Raw genomic sequence first — 19,789 nt, 5'->3', positions numbered from 1 at the left:
GACGGCACAGCCTCCCCGCGGAGGTGCCCTGCTCTCCTCGGCTCCCCGCGGAGGGGAGGCCTGGGCCGAGGCGGCTATTGAACCGCACGGGAGGTGCCTCGCCCCGGGTCTGCTGAGGCGCCGAGCTACTGAGGCCCCCGTGAGGCGCCCGCCGCGGCGGCTCCCGTCCCGTCTCGTCCGCGGGGCCTGCCCGGCTGGCCCTCAGCCTGAGCCGGCCGCCCTCCCCGGCTGGCAGCCCAGCACCGTTCGCACAACGGGGCCGGCGGCGGCGGCGAGTCTGCCGCCATTGTCCGCCTGCGTCTCCCGGCGCCGTTTCCATGACAGCGGAGAGGCGGGACCCGCCGTTGCCATGGCGGCGCCGTTTCTCCCCCCCCCCCCCCCCCCCCCCCAGCCGTTGCCAGGGCGCTGACTTTGATTGACGTTTGGGCCGTTCCCTCCAGCGGAAGCGCGCCATCACCTTTGACCCTAGCCCGCCCGAGCAACCGTTGCCTGGCAACGGCGACGCGGAGCCGCCATGGAGGCGGCGTCGCTGCTCGCCGCGCTAGAGCTGGTGGCAGGCGGCGGCGTGGGGCTGAGCCCGGAGAAGCGGGCAGTGCTGGGGTCCTCGCTGCTGCTCCTCCAGCGCGACTACCGCTTCGAGCGGGTCTGGTTCTGGGGCTGCATCCAGGGCGTGCGCGGCGCCTACTACATCGCCGAGGGGTTGGGCCCCGACCGCGCCGCGCCCCGCAGCCGCCTCTACAGGTGCGGAGGCCGGGCCGGGCCTCACCACCGCTCCGTGCGGGGCACGGGCACCTCCCTGGGGAGGTGGGACCGGGGAGGCCTAAACGGCCTCAGGAGGCGGTTTGGGGGCGGGGGGGGGTGTGTGTGTGAGAGTGGGGACTGGGGAGCCGGGGGGAGGCTGCCCAGCTCTCCTGGAGGGAGCCTCGCCGTGCCCTGAGGGGCCTGGCAAGGCTGCGTGGAGCCCTGTTCTTCAGCGGGGTCGGGCCTGTGTCCTGCTTGTCGCTGGCAGCTTTAACTGTGTGGAATGGAGCCTCCTGCCGCCAGCGACCAAGGAGATGGTTGCGCAGGCTGAGCAGCTGAAGGGCCGCTTCCAGGGAGATCCTTCTTTTGAGTATGAGTACACTGAGATAAATGCAGAAGATGCTGAAAGATTGATTGAAGATGGTAAGGAGGTAAATACAGCAAAACACTTTCGAACTCTTTTTGTTACAGTTGTACCCCTCACACTGGACAGGTGGTGGATCTTCCTCCTCCTTTGTAACAAGCAGGCTGAGCCTGCGCTCAGGCAGAATATATACGATTTCCTCTTTGCTGTCATTGTGTAGCAACAGCTTCTTGATTGAACTCTTACTTCAGTTACTCCTGGAGTTACACATGACTCAGAAATATTTTATCTCCCTTATGTTTTATTATGCACAACTGATACAGATCCTCACTGCAGTTTCTGAAGCTTTAATAGGAGCTGCAGGCACCATTCTTTATAAATGAATAGACAAGTCATAAGTAGCTTAATTGAGAGGGAGGATAGGATGGATGAAGGGAGGGAATAGTTAGCTCTCTGGTGAGTCTAGACTGGCTGTTCCTAGCCACATTTTCTGTCATATCTTATGAGAAGAATGTCAGATCTGTGGTCTTCCTCTTAGTGCCATTGGGCTCCAAGCTGATGAGTCCATTGTGGTTTGTACTGTCACCTCGAGTTTATTTTCAGCAATGACAACAAGGAAAGCCCTGCCTCTAAAATTTGCCTATTTTTCTTTAAAGCCCATGATCAAGGAGGAGGCCCGCCTCGTAGCTACGATAGAACAGATAGACAGAGCAGTTGGTATCATCCCCCGGGGGGCATTTGTGAAGACTCCTCTTGGGTCTGTGCATGAAAACAGAAACTTTGAAGGTAAATTCTCATTATCAGGATCAACTGTACTTTGATCATAAAGACTGTAAATTTAGATGACTTTCTCTAGTTGATGTTTTGATTTCAGGTTTAATTTTTCCTTGGGTATGATGAACAGGGAGGAGAGAATCCAGTGCTACTAATGTTCAGGTGCATGATTCAACTCTGGAAGGTGGGAGGAGAGTCAGTAATGGCTCTGAGTCATTAAACCTGTAGTTTCATTTGCCTGTGTATAGTTTATGTCAGCGTTTAGCAATTATAGCTGCAGTGAATTCTCCATCTAGATGTAGGATGTAACTAAACGGGCACAGAGAGTTGGTCTCAACTCAGTGCCCGTTGCTTATCTGGGACTGTAGTTAGCATGATCTGCAATGCACAGCACTGGGGGGTGCTGCCACACATTTCTGGCAAGTCTTTGGTCTTCTGTGGAGTCCACTAGAGAAAGGTTGTGATTCTGTCCTATCCTGTGGGTGTTAGAAAAACAATGTGATATTTGATGGTATAATGAATGTTAGCTCACTGTATTAATGGTCACCAATGGCTGTTTGCAGGTCTTTCTTTGACAGAGGCAAAAAAGTTAAGTTCCTATTTCCATTTTACTGAGCCTGTTAACCTGAAGAATAAAACCCTGCTGGAAAAGGCTGACCTGGACCCATCCACTGACTTTCTAGACTCTCTGGAGCATGATATCCCACAAGGTAAAGGTAGCAGAATCAACAGATGCAATGAAAGGGAAGGCAACCCGAGTAGTCTGGGAAATGCCAAGGCAACAAGGTGTGTGTTACTGTAGAGCTGGTATCCTTGGGAGAAGCTCCTGCAAATCTGTAAAGGAGCTTTATCCTTTACTAAATAGTGTACTTAATTCCTTTTTTAAGCAATTCTAAATGTTTACAATGGTAAGATATAAGTGTACCAGGGCTGTCACATCCTCACAACAGGTCTGACCACACCAGCAGCACCCTTTGCCTGAATGCCATATTCCCTCCAGAGTTCTGTAAAGCCTGTGACAGCTGGTGTCCCTATGGGGAGAGATAATTCCACCAGTGATAGGGGGAATTTATGTGGTTTGAAGTATTTCACACCTCTTGTCCCACCCAGTAATGCTCTTCTTTATCTAAATGGGGTCTCATTAACACTAAACTGGTATCTCTGAGAGGCTGAATTCAAACATTCCTTTGATAAACTGTGTTAGAAATGCTGTAGTGTGGAATAATCTGTACTCTAGTGGGATTACACACTGTGGAAGGAGAAAGGAAGATCTGCATACTGGAATGTATGTTCAGTTCACATCTCTACTGTTCTGCTGGACAACTGTTAAATATATTTAAAGCCTCTTCCAGGGATTCCTCTGGCAGAGTATTCCTCTAAAGAGATGGGAATGACTTCTTGTTTGTTTCTAACTGCTTTTTTGCTGATTTGCTGCATCTTTTGAATCGGGCTAAGTGTTTTCACATCCTGTTCTCTAGAAGGATTCTTGGGACACAATCAGAACTTAGGTTTGTGTCTGGAGTAGCAGGATAGGATAGTAGGTGACCTGTGCCAGATGGAATTGGCTGGAAGGACAGGGAATTGCCAGTGCTGTAAATAGCTTTTCAGACTTTGTCATATATATAGCCCAATCTTTTCTTTGGCAAAAAAGAACTGAGAATGAACCTAGTGAGCTTCCACCTGAATTCTGAACATTTTTGACTGTTCAGAGCATAAACAGTGCTAAAATCTAAACCATTGTTCAACTTACTAGCAGTGTCCTTGCTGCAGTCATTTTCCAGAGGTGTAGTCCGAAGAGACTGCATATTTTTACATACATTGGCTCATCGAGGTGGCCCTTTTGACTCAAAAAGGAGTATTGCAAGGGGGGTTAGTTCCTACTAAGAAAATACTAGCTGCAGATTTGTACAGTAGTTCAGATGTTGCTACTGTTTACATTTTTTTCCCCTCTTTTTTTTCTAGGGTTTGTTGTAGGGAGGCTTTTTAATTTTGTGAGGCCTGAAACCACAGAGCCACTGCAGCAGGGGATGAATTTGCAGTGCTTTCTATGTTTGCACTAGAAAACAGGCACCAAGGACTAAGAGCCTGAAGGCTAGTTTGCATCACAGAGCTGGCTTTAGCCACCTTCATCACCAGCTGTGATGGAGAATGGCACCTTTGAAAGATTACAGATATCATTCTGCAGTGTTTCGCATCTAGTGCAAGGGACCAGGCAACTTGCAGGTCATGCTGTGTGTTAGCCATGAAGATGGCGGTTTTGTTGAAGTCTTTAAATCAAATTTGACTTGTAGCTGTATTTAACACAGTGGCAGATAGGAAGTGGGCCTCAGCTGTGCCACTGCCACGTTTTGTCTTCCTGGGGCAACCCGAGGTCTGTGTAAGTGTAAACCTTTGCCCCCTTCCTGGAAGGTTGTTGCTGTTAGTGCAGATCTCAGTCCCCTCAAAAAAAGTTGCCTCTTGAATACTACCTGAGCTCAAGTGCAGCTGAGTGCTTCTTAATGGAAGAGGAGAAGATTTATCATGGTGCCTGTGCAACTCTGGCTGTATTGTCCTGTTCTTTTTTGGACTGAACCTGGGGATTGATGGAATGAGCTTGTCAGGCAAAGGAAGACAGGAATGGTTACAGGATCAGCAAGGCATGTAGCCTCTCTAACTGCACTCTATCACATGCAGATAGGAGCTCTGACATTAAAGAAAGATCAACTCACTTCCCTTTAACAAGCATTCAGGTTGTCTAAAGTACTGGTTGCTTGTGAGAATGTGGGGGGGAAAAAAAACCCAACAGAGGGCAGACACAGGCTTTCTGCTGATTTTATCAGCATGGCTCTGCCAAAGTCGCTCACTCCTGCTTGCAAGGCACTCAAACTCTGGTTCTTAGATTACTTCAGCTCTGCCAGTGCATGTCAGTCCTGACCTAGAGCAGACAGTGCTTTTTCTGTTTCCTGACATGTTCATAGCTCTGGCAAATCCCCTCATTTTGACCTGAAGTTTTTCTTGCCCTTCCTGGCTAGGTCCTCTCTTGAACAGCTATTGTCAGAGCAGAAGTAGGAATTCCCAAATCCATTGCATCTAGAATTGTGACTGAAGCCAGAATTGTCTCTGCCCTCAACGAATACACAAAAAGTGTACTGGGGGTGAGCAACATCTGAGTGATGCTCCCAGCCTGCATTGGCTAGAATTCCCCTAGCATCTTAAAAGACCTAAAGAACAGGACTGAGAGATTAAGGGCTGATTTTAACCTGTCTAAAAGTAACAACTCTGTTGGAATAGTTTTCTTTATTAATTGGAGACTGAGCATCTGTGACGGCTGTCAAGGGGGTAACTGTCATAAAATGTATGGTGTGTCATTATAGGCGAGCAGAGGTGTCTTACAGAATGGAAAGTTGGAGGCAGAGAGAACATTTTATATGACAGCTGAGAGGTGGGAAGAAAGGAAGTTAGAACTGGGTTGAATAAAAGAAACAATGGTAAAAACAGAGAGTTTAGTGCAAGATTGGAAAACCTGGAGTTTTGTAACAAAACTGTCTGCCACCCTGATCTTTACCAGTGATATCTGCGGTGATTGCAGGTTCCAGATTCTGTCTATCTATAAGGTTATTTGTGCACTTTAAGAGTTCAGAATGTGCTGCTGCTCCTCCCCTAATCATACTGTGAGTCTATTTTTTCTTGGTGTCTCAGCTCCCAGAGATAAGTGACTGTGTCACTTAGCTTTTTTTTTTTTTAAAAAATGCATTTTTTATATGATTGTAGAGAAAAGTGGGAGAATGTGAACCCTGTCTCAAAAGCAAATTCAGTGGGTTTATTCCCTTTAAAATCTCCAGCTGTCAGATCCAAACTCATGAATTTGAGTGGCCTGACTCATGATTTTTGAACATGGGGTGTTGAGATACTGATCTTCTGTCACTGCAGTATCAGATCATGTAATGCTTCATTCTGATCCAAATGGCCAGCTGGCCAGAACATTGCATGCTGGGATCTGTAGGTTTTGCTGGCCATATGTCTGCATTAAAGATAAGCTTGTTTGCTCTAGTCTAAGCAGACAATCTGCTCAACTTTATGCACAATTAGATGTAGCCTTTCAGCTGCTGGCAGACCGCCAGCATGGTCCTTTCTGCTGCATGGAGTTTGGCACCCTGGGTGTTAGCATTTCAGGAACTAGAGTTGTGGCAGTTTTACATGTTCTTGTAGATAATGGAATGGGAAAGCAAATAGCAATAATTCCTAGCATGCCTACAGCATTTTCACTTGTTGACCTAATGGTGTGTAGATATGAAATAATAGTCACTTTGGCATGATGGGGAAAGTGAAAATGGAGGGGGAAGGATGATTTTACTTTGACCACAGTCAGGCAATGCTACATTCTGCAAGGATAAAGGAAGGGGATGGGAGAAAGCCTAAGGTACCAGTGTAGAATGGAAAGCTTGGGAGGAAGCAAAACAGGGGATGGAGAATTTGGTTCTTTGGTGCTTTCAAACTACAGTTCAGAAAAGCAATAACTTGACTCTGAAGGTTTGTTACAGATTACTGACTCAGATCACTTTGATATGGAGATAAGGGACACCAACAGGGCACTGTTAAAAACTGATGCAGGAGGGGAGATATGTCAGAGGCAAAGGGAAAGAAAAAATGTTGCTAGGAAAAGATATGAGTGGAAATAGGATTTCTGTGAGAAGAGTTTATTCAAAAGTCATGAATCCCAGTCAAGAAATGGCTGCTTTGGCTGAAAGCCTACCACAGTTCACTGATGGAATAAAAGTAGGAGTTAGAATTAAAAAAAAAAAAAGGCAATATACAAGGAAATGCAGAAAGTTGGTCACAATTAATGATTGATACAAATTGGAGTTGATAATGAGTAGAAAATGACAAAGGAAGTCAGGATAACCTGGAATAATCCATGACAGCTGTAAGGAGGATTTTTTCAAGTATATTGAGAGGAAAAGGCAGCATAGTAATGGTACTAAATGGTGACAGTAAAAAGGCTGATAAGAAGGGCAGAAATGCTCTTTTTTTTTTTTTTCTGGTTGGAAAGGAATATGAAGTCAATCAAATGAAGACAATAAAATAGTGTTTCAGACACTATTCAGACTATTTGGTAAGAGAGGGTAGAGTTAGGCAACCTTTTCTGTTCATCAAAAAATGAAAATGGCAGAGCCAGATAAGTTACATCTGAAATCATCTCAGGAGACTTGTGGCATACTTACGATGCTAACCTTTAATAAATCCCAGCATTGCAGAAATATTTCCCTAAACTTATCTTGATTAGTAGTTGTGATTCAGAAGTCACTGAAAGGGTGTATTTCTGGACGGGGTCAGAAGGGGCTTCAGCTGGGACCAGTGCCAGTACTGATGTTCTTCAACTTATTTATAAATGATCTAAAAGTGAAGGATTGGTGGAGAGACAAATAATGACAAGGGAAAGACAGTTACAGAGATCTGATAAACTGGGCTTACTTAAAGAAAGTACATTTGATGTAGCTACCTGCAAAATCATGTATCTAAGAGCAGGAACTGGAAGCCAGACTTGTACTCTGGAAGCTGTGGCTCTGAAAGGAAATCCAGACACAACCCACTGAACATCAGCTCCCAGTCTGATCCTGAGACTTAAAAGGCTAATATGAGCTGTAGATGTATAAACAGGGGAGTAGCAAATAGGAACAGGGAGGTGACTTTACTTTTGCATATACTGTTAGTGGAATCAGAACTGGATTACTGCACATTGCAAAACTGGAGAGTTGCAGAAAAGAGCCACAAACTGATTCAAGGACTGGTGAGAGACATAAACAGTTCAATCTGTTTATCTTACAGAAAAGAACATGACAATGACTGTATTACACTGTGTAAATACTCCATGGAGTTTAAGTATTCGGTACTGAAGATCTATTTAGTATAGCAGAGAACGGCATAGCAGGAACCAGCATCTGAAAATTATAGCCAGAAAAACTAAAATGAAAAATTAGGTATAAATTTTAACAGTGAAATGATTACTGGCTAGCAAGTGCAATGGATGAGTTTGCATCTCTTGGTATCTTAGTGTCATGCTGGATGTCTTCCTGGGAATTGTGTTTTAGCCAAATGCAAATATAAGTTGCTAGTCCCAGACATGAGTCACTGAGTTCCGTTTAATGGGCAGTGGTATGTAGGAATCTAGAACAGATGATTTCCTGGTATGCCTGGCTGTAAACTTGACAATGGCTGTGGAGGGTGATGTTTAGCTTGGGCTTCTTCATTGTCAGTGACAATAACACAAAGGTGACAATGGGTTTCTGAGACAGTGACTGAGTGCAGGACTCTCAGTACAGCTGGCTTTGCTTCCTGAACTATGATGCATGAGGGCTCAAAAGAGGACTGAGGAGATTCCTGACTTGTTGCTGTCCATTGTAAACTGGGGAGCTGAGACCTCTCAGATGTAATTGCTGACTGATTCTGTAATGCTGGGACAGATTTTATAGCATTATTCTAAATGGGTATACAGTGGTAGGGGGATCATAGTGAGGCTTGCCTACTTGCTGTTTCAAGATTCAGCAGAGGAGGAGGAAAAGGGCCTAGACAAGATCATTTCAGCTCCTTTGCTATTTTGACTGTGAAGAAAGTGACAGCCACTCAGTCTGTAGCTCTATTTCTTCGCCTGGAAGTGCAGTGGTTTTGGAGCATTCCTTATACAGCATTACAGACAAAGGGATTTGTGGCTATTTCCTTGGCTGAATACTTTGGGCACTGGCCTTTCTGTAAACTTGCTGAACAGTAGCCTGGTTTAGAACACTAACCTCCTGTCCTCTGAGCTTCATTAGCACGCTCTTTATTGGTTTAGCAAAAGCTGGTGCTTAATGGGCCCTTGAAGATGGAGAGGTTGCATTTCTAAGTGGGAGATGGTTTCCTCTGGCCACTCTCAAGGGCCGTTTTGGTAGCCCCATCTTGGCTGCCCCAAAAGCCCAGGTGCTTTAAGGAAGAAGGCCAGGAGACACGAACCTGCTTTATCTCCATGCATTAACACAGCTAATTAACTCCCTTTCGACTCCCCCCCTCCAGGCGATTAATCCCCTATCAGCCTCGTCTCCAGCCATTTGAAGAGTCTGTGTCTGCAGAGGTATTTACAACCCCCAGCTCGCCAGCAGAGAGCAAGTCGGCTGGTTATCAGGGCTCTAAGACAAATGGCTGCCTATCTCCCCAGTGGCCTTGCAAAATCCAGCAAAGTGCTGTGCTGTGCTGGCCACCTACTTTCACCCAGCCTCCCTTCTCCGCTAACATTTCACAGATGTGACCTGAGCCCTCCCCTTTCATTGCTTAACAATAAGCAGCACCTCCCCAGCCCTGTGAAAGCTGAGAGCAAGAGCACTTCTTAGCCTGCCAAGAGCCACACGGGGACAAGGCTTTTTAAGCTGTCTCACTGAAATCCAAACTAAAAGATCCATAATGAATGAGAGGGCAGTGCTTCACGTTAGCAAGGATAAAAAGAGGTAGCCCAAATGTAGATTGAAATACCTAGCGTGGCTCACAGCTATTCCTGGTTGGGAGTGGTGATCCTTAGGCTTGGTGAGCATGTGAAACTGAGCTGCAGTATCCCATGGAGTTACCTGACACTTATACAAGTGATTTTGACAAACAAGCTTCATAACGTAGTGGTACAGAAGGGGTGATACAGATTAGTGTGCATCAGAACAGTCAGCTTTCAGATGTGGGAGTCGAACCGAATAGCTGGCTCAGTGGGTTATTAGTTAAAGCATTGGTACCTGAATTTCTCTGTTAAAACTGAAGTCAGCTATCCCTAGAATTAATTCCAGGATGGCCGTAGCTGCTACCTTCCAGCAGGGCGCACTATGGTGCCAGCATTGTCAGTGCTGAGCACAGAAAAGGAAACACCAGAAAAGTAAAATGAGAAGGAAAAGCACCAGGAGCAGCATCAAATTGAGGAGAAGGTATGGCCTGAGTTTCCAGCCTGTGTGTGGTATACTGACCTCCTGAACTGTAGGTATGGAGAAGGTACTCTTTCCCTTCCAGGCTTAGGCAATTTCTGGAATGGTCACTGGGCTTTTCAGTAGCTTTCTAAGCACCCTTAGTGATTGCAGGCATGCAGTGGACATACACAAATACATAAGCATGTCTCCTACATCTTTCAAAAGTAGACACTCTTCATTTTGCTAGTGATGTGTGGACTGGGGAGCCTTTAGAGGCTATTAAGGCCACTCCTGCAGTGACCCAAGAGAGTTGCCTGGGAGCAATACAGGATGTTGTCCCTCCTACAAGCTGGGGCGCAGCCAGCTCAGGAGTTCAAGATCAGACTGAAACCTCTCACGTGGCAGCAGAGCGGGAGGACTCCAGAGCTAGCTAGTATTATAGCTTTTGACTGGCTGTCCATGGTCTGCCTTGATTTCTGGAAAGGAGTCTGTTTTCCTTGGGCTTTGTGTCTATGGGTAATAAAGCAGTGCATTCACTGCTTTAGGGTCCTAGGTCTGTATCACGTCAGGGGTCTTGTTTAGTCAGAGGCTTTGGATGAGTTTATACTGGAGCAGGGCTGCCCATCAGCTGAGAGCTGTGGTGGAGTCTTTGCCCTTCTGACTGCTGCAGTGAAAGAATGAGGACAGAAGCGGAGTCTTCGTAGCAACTTTCCAGAGATTGTATTTAAAGTTTCTTCCTCCTTAGTAAAAGAAATCATCACCCACCCTGTCTCCATTTTAGCTCCTTGTTCACTGGACATGGAAAGAAGAACTCCTTGCTGAACTGATGGGAAATGCTGGTAAAGCCTCTTAGAACCAGAAGTTGTAGTTTTATCAGTCAGCCTTGGCCTAACCCTTTCTCTAGGGAATGATGAAAAATTACTTGCAGGGGAAAGCCTAGGGCAGTCTGTGTGTCACTGAAATCTGAACGAGGTCAGCTTTTGCTGGGAGTGATCTATCTCTGAAGGGACTCCACATGAGAAGTGGCAGTTCCTGCCTGTGCAGCAGCTGCCATTGGTGCCAGCCCTGCGTATAGCTTTCATTTGCTGTTTGGTGCCCCTTTGGCCACAGAACTTTTGCAGGGAGGGAGTCAACAGGCATTGTCTTGTTTTACTGTAAACAAATATAATATGGTTTGAAATTCTGCATACTGAAGGGTTGTGTGGCTGTGTGTAGAGGGAAAAGGATGAGGGATGGTTGATCTATGGGTATATTTGTATAGCAGTTGTGCTGTGCAGAGATAGCTAGGCTATCCCAGGCATTGGAAGATGCTTAGCCATCTTTAGTGTTCAGAACTAGCTTGAATATCAACACAACTACACGGTGCTGCATGGATATGCTCAGTGTGACAGTCTTCTCAGAAAGTGGTAAACTCTTCAGGTAATTTGGGCCAGAATTCATATCTGGTTTAGTATGAAAACATCAACAGTTTATAATCCATGCCATCTGTTCCTTGTCCTAAGCCCCTTTAACTAGTCCTGCTAACTTGATGATGAGGTAAGAAATACAACTGGGGGATTGACAGGGTTTGTAGCCTTGCCCCTCCTGCAGGAGTGTGAATTGGATGTGCTCTAAGCATTTGGTGGGTTTTGAATCCCAGCATCAACTGCTTTGTGTTCTCTCAGAATTCAGAGATCAATGTGAGGTTCTTTGCCCCTAATCTAGCCCCTGTTCATCATTATCACCTCCTCAAAGTGGCCAGTGCTTTGTTATCAGGAGAGGCAAAATCTTACAAGGTGGCCATAATCTCCTCTGAGAGTCAGACAGATATTCTCCCGTGGGTAAGAAAGTGACAGTGACCGAAAACTCTAGGGGGAAGCAGGCTAGAACAAAGCTGTCCATTGCATCCTTTCATCAAACTGTTAATCTTTCTTTCAAAGACATCACATTTGTTTGGTGACAAAAGCCCCAAAGAAGCTGAATTGAGCCTGAAATCCTGTAGCAAGATTTAGAGGAAGCGTCTTTCATTCAGAGCAGGGAGGGGCGAGAGACTCCTTCTTTTTCTTCCTACCAACCAATGGGCTCACAGAAGCCCACGAAGGTGACGGATTAATGCAGGGGCTCCCCAGGTAGATGCTACGTGACTCCTGGCACGCTCCAAAAACGTTTCCACAGCGACCAGCTGAACAAGAAATATGGAGTGTGACGAGATCCAGCGTAAACTTGTGCTTGGAAGAAGGGTGCTTTGCCACTCAGAGATTTCTAAATTTACTGCAGAAGACCCAAGATACAATGATCTGTATTGTAGTTGTCATAATCCAAATAGCAGGGATTTTAATCAGTTTTCCCTACTCCTTATAAGTTTTGATTGCATATTGTCCTGCTCTTTCCTCTAGTGTGCAACCCCATTCCAAATCTTTGTTCTGGATGCTTTCTGTGCAAAGTCTGCATATTTTTTCGTAACAACAAAAGGTTAAAACTATTCTAAAGGATTCTAGCTCTATTCTAATTATCAGGTGGATTTAGGACTAAAGGGCAAACTAACTGGGCTATAAGGGAGACTAATTTGATGTGTATTAGTTCTGTGCTAGCTTTTTCAGTCCTTCCCGTCCTCTACTGCTCATTTATGTCTGTGTATTGTCCCTTCTTTTGTGTTGGCATTGCTGGCTGTGCAGCCAGATTCCAGCTGGAAAAATAACTTTATTTTTGGCTAGACTATTTTTCAGCCAGATCATTTCCCTGACCTGGTTCACTGAGCAGTAAATTAAATAAACACTTTTGTGGTCTCTATGATGGAAGAATGATGAGGGAGGGAATGAGGGTTTGAGGGCAGAGTCTGCTTTGACTGGATTAAGCGGCACTGTTGTCAGATGTCTAAGTATGGCCTGAATTTCACCCAGTACTTGGAGGCACCTGAATACTGTGCATCTGCGACAACACTGCAATCCCTGAGTCTTCCTTGTCAGTGGGAAGCAGGTATTTTGTGTGTAAATGGAAGGCCCGGGCCCATCTTAATCATTTGTGCTGCAGAGGTGTCCTCAGTGAGAGAGGATAATGGAGAGAAAAAGCCTCTGAAGTAAGATCATTTTACTCTGAGGTTTGGGCATGGTTGTATTTGTGTGTCAAAGACGTGGCAGGCATTAGGACCACGCAAGAGCTGCTTGGCAGCATCTGACTGTTTGTAAGCTGTGCTTTCCTGGCTCTGGAGGCTTTTTAAAATAGTACTGAACCTGCAACCAGTCTGTGTTTTTATTTAATTATTATTAAATAGTTATATGGGGAATTGGAAATATTGACAGCAGTGTTAACATATGGGGTGCAGGTGGTGTGTCAAGCAAATGAAAGAGATTTAGTTTGAAGCCAGTAAGTGGCATGAAGGAGTTTGAGCCCCACATAAGAGTGTTTGGATGTGTCCTTATGGCTGGTAGGCTGTGCGTGAAATGTCCGTGTGGTGAAATTTGTTGAGAGCCAGAGCACAGTGACCTTTCCTTACAGCTGCTCTGCTTTGCCATTTGTCTTTGTTCCCTACAGACAGCAAATTAGAAGCAGGAATCTCTTCCCAGTGTAGGATTTTCTGTTGGAGGGAAATGGAAGCTAAATCCCACGGGTGCAGTAGCATTGTCAGAGCTAAGTGCTTGGGGTCACACAGCCAAGCAGCGGCTGCTTTTGCAAAGGGAAGCGGTTATGCTGCCCCTCTCTGGGTGTTAATATTTGTCCTATAACTCTCTACTTCACTCTCACTCAGGACTGACTGCAGCAAGATGCGTTATAACCTGCTCTTGTGGCAGCATATTGTGTTAATGGTAAGTGCAGCCATGCTGTAGCTGCTTTTCCCTTGAGACATTTCCTCATTTGAAGAGGAATTGAGAATGTCACTTTTATGACCCTCTGTGAGCTTTTGCGACATGGAGCCTCTCTATCGGGCTGTCTAGCTCTTAAAGCTGTTTCGTCTCAAGCTTGCACTGAAACGAGGCACTGCTGAATCACCTCCAAAGCAGCAATGTTATGAGAGGTCATACTGAAAGTGGACCAGTTATGGCAGGAAAGTTCTTCTGCAAACAACCCTCTTAAAAGACTTTTGTTTAAAAGCTAACGTCTCATGCATCCTATTGCCTCTGTGAATTACAAGATTGAGCCTGTAGCGGAGACAGACATGGGGGATGAGACAGGGATTTCTATTGGCAACTGGAAAGGAAGAAGCTGAGAAGGAGGTTGACTTTTGAAATTCAGCCCTGGTGTCCTGGCAGCTGTTGAAGGGCCATAAAAAAAAGGCAGTGGTTTAACACTGGGTGAGCATCAGGATCTTCAAAACACTTTCTTGTTTGGGAAAGATGTAAGGAACTCCTCAGAATTCCTGCCTGTGTTTGGAGGGGTGGAGGCTGCAGCCTGATCCAAAGGGGGAATAGGAAGCTCCAGATCTTCATCCAGCGGATATTTTTCCCATGCTCTTTCCTCCCACACAGCAGCTCCCTCCCTTCCCTTCTGGAGCAGCAACAGGCAATAGTTTCAGCACAGACAGTGCTTGGCCTCCTTAGGTTGCTGGGTGCAGCTTAAGAATTAACTTGATCTTTAAAAAAAAAATGTATTTTGAAGAATGGAAACCTCACCAGAGCAGTTACTGTGAGAAATCTCTAGGGTGAGAGCAATGACCTCCTGTTCCCTGTACCTCAGTGAGCTTTGCATGATGAGTGAAGTAGATCTGCTGTCTGATTTAGGGACAATACAGGCTACAGCTCACACATAGATGCAAGATAAAATAAGTATTTAACTCTAGGAAAGTCAGCTTTTCCTTGCTGTCTCCTAGTTCTAGTTGTATTCCCTCCAATGCAAATAATAATAACTTAAAATTTTTTTTCCTGACAAGTTCTATCTAGGAGTCTTGGTGTGCCTTACAGATTGATGCTCTGAGCTTCCCAGACTCCCAGTAAGAGACATGTTGTCTGTCACAGGGACTGCCATGGGATATTCTGAGCCAATGTTAGAAAGGATTTTAACCCAGTATCCTGCTTCTGCATTTTTATAGTAATACAGATCTACACCTACCTATGCAATGATTTTACTCCAAGAACCATTTGTAATAGCAGGAAAGTTTTTAAAAAAAACCCAAGGGTAAAAGCAGCATTTAATTTTCATGATTCTCCTCATCCCTTTTTATACTGTATTATTAAATGCATTTCTAAGGCATTCTCTTGAAGGAAGAAAGAAGGCATATTCATTTTAAGCTATTATTTAATACTGTTCATTAGCTACTGATTGAAGTACTTTTAGAGTGATTTATGACATCATTATTTCAAACTCCTACAAGACAGGTGGGCCTGAAAAAAAACATCTTGTTTGAAGACTGTGAGATTTGAGCTGTGATGGAAGGGAATACAATTGTCTTGGATCTTTCAAGGAGAACAACTTTCTTCATGTCTCATGAGGTCAAATATTAATTTTGTTTTCTGGACTATTTCCTCAAATACTGCTAACTTGGTGAGGTATGGAAAAAAATAAGTACTGAGATAATGGGCTTTAATTTTTTCCTTTGAAGAAAAGGACTTAAATAAGCAGATAGGTTCCAGAACTTTAATGTGATATCTTCTTAGAAGGCAGACACCAGCATAGTGTATCAATTGCAGTTTCTGAATGGGTTTTGTGTGTTGCAAAAGTCCAGTCTGGAAAAGTATACTGAATAAATCACCTTTGATAGCTGGGTTAGAAAAATGTTGTCAGTGATCTGTTTAGTCAAAGGTGGAAGGTGGCACTGCTGCTGCTGTTTGGCTCTGCAGAATAAAGAGCAGCTCTATGACTAATCATCGTTCTGGCCAAAAACAGGATCTGAATGAAAATGACCTTATGGTTTCAGGCAGTTTCTTATAATTTTTTCCTGTCCTCAACCTGTGTTGCTTTGGTCCAGTTGCAATTGCCCTTAAGTAACCTGCTTGTTTTGTCCAGGTCCTCATTTCACAGGAAGACTTATGCAGCACCAACAAAACTTTATTGTCCGTATTTGCATAGAACTAGATGCAGAATCAAGGATCAGAGAAGAGCTGGAAAGTGTAACAACTTAATATTCCCCAAAGGTCTCACACTTATGAAATGACAAATTTGAACCCTTTGAGAGTTCACAGCTTGGACAGATGGTAGGGAAATGAAGCAGCTGCACATCACAGCCTTGACAGATCTAGCATAAAAGTGAATGGAGCTGTCTTCAATTATATCTGTCCATTTCTGCCAGGTGTGAAGGTGCATGGGAAGTTCCTTTGATCAGCAGTTAACTGCTGATGAATACTCCACAGAGATTGATAAGCCTGTGTGACACTGGGTAAATGTTCTGAGGAGATCATGGATCCATGTACTGTATTGCCCCAGAGCATAGATATGGGAATTTAATCAAATTGAACTTGATTTAATCTACCTTCTCTGCGATTTTGTCCGACAAAAAGAAGTCTGAATCCAGATATAGTTCGTGAGAGCATTAGTATCCCTATTTTCCCTCTCACTTTTCCCACTTGTCATGCTCCAAGCATTTCTTTTTGTTCTTTGTAAATAGTCTGGGGCAGAGGGTTCATCTGTGTCCATGAACATACATACACAAGCTATTACATGTACCCAGGCTGCTGGATGCTTCCAGTATGTTGGGAGGTGTTAGCAAACTAGATAATCCCTAAAGGCTTTCACCACCCAGCAAGGCAAGGCACAGTCCTATTCTTGACAGACTTGCTTCTCAGAGGACTGGTCCTAAATCAAAGACAATGAGAATTCCTCATTCCATTATCTTTTTGTCAGAGAAACTCTTCCAAAAGCTTGCAGTCCCCCCTGCAAACCAACGTGTAAAGCTGCAGTAAGAACCACCAGTATTTGGAGGAAGGGCTTTCAGATCATTTCTGCAAGTTCAAGCTGTAAGAACCCTGCATTGAAAGCAAAGTCAGCTCAGTGTTCAAAGGAGAAATGGAAAAAGTTGTCACAGTTACATTCAGACCTATTTGCTTGCCACTTGTTGCTGAACACCCCTATGCATAGTCTAGCTACTGCCACTAGCAAATGCTGAAAATTTGTGAAGTTCGGGAAACTGTTTGAAAGCTTGTCCTTTGACAGCAGATGGCTGTAGTGCTTCAGCCACCGGATGATCTGCTTTGTAATGAAGTGTTCTTCATCTAGGTTTCCATGCTATCCAAGTAGTGAAGTTTCTTAAGAACACGCAGATTTTGTTGGAAACCCGGTCAGTCAGAATTTGTAATCCCAGTGGCTGAACCATAATACGTGGGTTTGCTCCAGGTATGACAAAGATCCAGTCCAGTTTGTGTCCATACAAGTGGCACTGGTGAGACTGTGTGGGAGATTGGGATTGCGTTGTATGTGAAACCACTGCTTGTGAAGGCACTAGTTCGTGTTTTAACTAGGACCTATGCAAAGAATGTCACAGTGCAAGGAAGCTGAAAAGATGGTACACACCTGTACTGATCCTGCCCTATATTAAGTAGTGCTTTGCTTTACTGCGGTTCCAGCTGTTTGTCTTTAGTGGCAACATGGAGCTGAGTGAGTTAGAAGGAAGTTCAGAAATCTCCCAAGTCTTTAAAGACTGTGAACGTCTCTTTTGTACTTCTGTCCTGCAGCCAGAGTCAGTTTGTCAGAAAGTTCAGTGGCTGTCATGGAAGGTAGGCGTTCTTGCTGTTCATTTGGTTCCATGTTTGCACATAACGGAAGAGGGTACTTCGAAAGGTAACAGATCAAAGATGACACAGGACTTACCTTGTGCATATTATGGTATAACAAACCCCTGGAACTTGCTACTGAAGGAGACAGGGGAAACAGTGGTGTCCAAGAAACCTTTGAAAAGTACAGAAGTACAAAGAGAAAAGATAGGTAACAAGTGAGCAGCACAACTTACGAGACCTGGCTTTACAGAGCTTTGAATTGTGGTGTTGTTTCTTTCTGATTCTGCAGCCACCATATATACATTTCCTCTTAACTTCCCTCCTCCCTCAAGCCCTTGACTACTGTTGTTTGCTATGAACTGCGTAAGAGACTACATGTACTGTGAGTGAGCGTGCAAGAGCCCAAAGCTACACAAACACTGATTGCCCAGCTAGCTGCTGCCTCTTGGCTGCCAGGCAAGCCAAACAGCCTGTGCTTCCTTGCAGCTGCTGGCAGACCAAATAGCTTCAGGAGCTGCAGTCAACCCTTGGGCCACGTCCTGTGGAGAGCTGTTGTAGGAACTTGTGGTGTTAAAGCCCTTCAGCCCTTTGTCAGATGTGACTAAAATTGGCCAAGAGTCAGAAGTTAGTGGGAGGGGGAGGACTGGCAGCTGACAGCAATCACAGAAGCCCTTCCCCAGTCTAACCATGACATGAGTAAGCATGAGTCACAGCATAAATTGATGAGCCTAAAATTATCTACAAGGATGAATACCATCTAACTGGCCCTACACATTACAGACTTTCTGCTTACTCTGGAATTGGCAGATTTTGGCTTTGGGTGCAGATAGGCTGACTGCTTGACTCCAGGCCAGTAGTAGCCTGACAGCTCCAATTGCATTTTTTTTTTTTTTATTTGGGCCTGCTGCTTTTGTTTTGAGATGGAGATTCAGCAGGAACTTTCTTCCCTACATTGTAGCCTCTAGGCATTACTGATTTGGTGCTGAAGCTGGTATTTTCTTCTCCTGGCAGCTCCTTGCTGTCCAGCATTGAATCCAAGCTGATGCTCCAGCTCCCTCCCCTCCGGCATTGTTCCCAGGCTGTCATGTCAGATGCAAAACAAATACTCAGTGGCTTAGAGCTCCTTGCATCCACAAGAAATTGCATTTTCACACTGTCTCTGAACCTCCTCTGCAGGGCCAAAGCAAAGCAGAAACTAATCCCTTTGCCCCTACCATGCACATCCTCTTCAAGGGAGGAGCCAAAAAAGACTGAAGAGAATTCTGTAAATTTCTCCAAGATATGAAATACTCCGCTTTTCTCTTTCTCTTCTTCTTCTTTCCCAGTCACCGCACCAGGGAAACCAGTCTTCCCTGGGGCAGGAAAGCGCCTTCTTCCTCTTCCCACTACTAATGCTACAAGTTTATTTTAAGAAGAGATTTCATACCTATGCATGACTGCTATAGCTAGTCTTGGCTCTCTATAGCTATTAGCTAGACCAAGTAGGTGGCAGAGCTTGTTAAGAGTAACTGCTGCCCACTCAGAAGCAGCCAAGAATAGCTGTAGCCTCTCCTAGGGATCAAGTATACAAGTCTGGAGCGCCAGGGGTCCCTTCCTGTGACGCATATGACATTACCATCATAGCCATGGGAATATGCTACTGTGTGAACCCAGAGAGAGACATCTGGAAACAAGGGAAGCCTGTAATGCCGAACTGACAAAAGAAAAAAGGACATCAAGGTTTCTGGTCTCCCCGACTTCCCTCTTTTCAGGCATCACAAACTCCAAACACAGCTTTGTGCACTGTTAACTGGTCAGGCAGAACCTAGTGTAGTCCTCCTCTCAGTTTAGGGACCACTTGCTCCAGGAATGGTGCCTCTTCCTCCTTTCCCATGACTCATGAGCATGTTCTCGCACAGGCTCCTGGACTGTCCAGCTAGAGAAGGGAGGCACTGTGGTGGTGCTGCGAAGCCTGCTGTGGCTGGGACTGACCTTCTACCACGTCCCAATGACCAAGCAATATGGCTACATCTACTTTGGCTCTGGCGAGAAGAACTTAGATCTGCCTTTCATGATGTGACTTTCCTGTCTGGGACGAAGACTCGAGAACATTTAGATTTTATACTTAGATTTCTGTTTACTGCTTGTTCTAATAAATGTGTGAAACCTCTGCACTTTGAGTAGGCTTCTTTTGTGCCTGGACTCTGGCCTGGATTCTCTTCCTAGGCCTTCACTGTGTGCAATCCTCCCTCCAGATTGAATTCCCTGTAACGTGTCACTGCAGATCCTTTAGATAGTAACAAATGGCATTTTCTTCCATGATGGGCAAAGCCCTAGGTCAGAAATCAAACCTCAGCCATCTGTCTGATTACAAAGGCACCATGCTTACACAAAAACTAATTTGGAGACAACACAAATGA

General features: G+C 45.1%; 1 protein-coding gene across 1 annotated transcript; it reads left to right on the top strand.

Annotated features, from left to right (window-relative positions):
- The first annotated feature begins 514 nt into the window (after positions 1-514).
- On the top strand, positions 515-19,543 carry RSPH9 (radial spoke head component 9). The gene is made up of 5 exons (XM_074818190.1): positions 515-741; positions 1,010-1,172; positions 1,762-1,891; positions 2,443-2,589; positions 19,289-19,543. The coding sequence occupies exons 1-5, from the start codon at positions 515-517 to the stop codon at positions 19,447-19,449; spliced, it is 828 nt and encodes a 275-aa protein (XP_074674291.1). The 3' UTR covers positions 19,450-19,543.
- Positions 19,544-19,789: the final 246 nt, after the last annotated feature.

This window comes from Strix aluco, chromosome 3 (genome assembly GCF_031877795.1).
Source record: "Strix aluco isolate bStrAlu1 chromosome 3, bStrAlu1.hap1, whole genome shotgun sequence".
Taxonomy (NCBI): domain Eukaryota; kingdom Metazoa; phylum Chordata; class Aves; order Strigiformes; family Strigidae; genus Strix; species Strix aluco.
This window is presented reverse-complemented; position numbering and strand designations above follow the sequence as displayed.

Excerpts from the sequence above, each read along its gene's own strand:
- RSPH9 (XM_074818190.1), top strand. The coding sequence starts at position 515 with ATGGAGGCGGCGTCGCTGCTCGCCGCGCTAGAGCTGGTGGCAGGCGGC. Across the intron at positions 1,892-2,442 it reads TGAAAACAGAAACTTTGAAG|GTCTTTCTTTGACAGAGGCA; the intron begins GTAAATTCTCAT and ends GGCTGTTTGCAG. Across the intron at positions 2,590-19,288 it reads GGAGCATGATATCCCACAAG|GCTCCTGGACTGTCCAGCTA; the intron begins GTAAAGGTAGCA and ends GTTCTCGCACAG.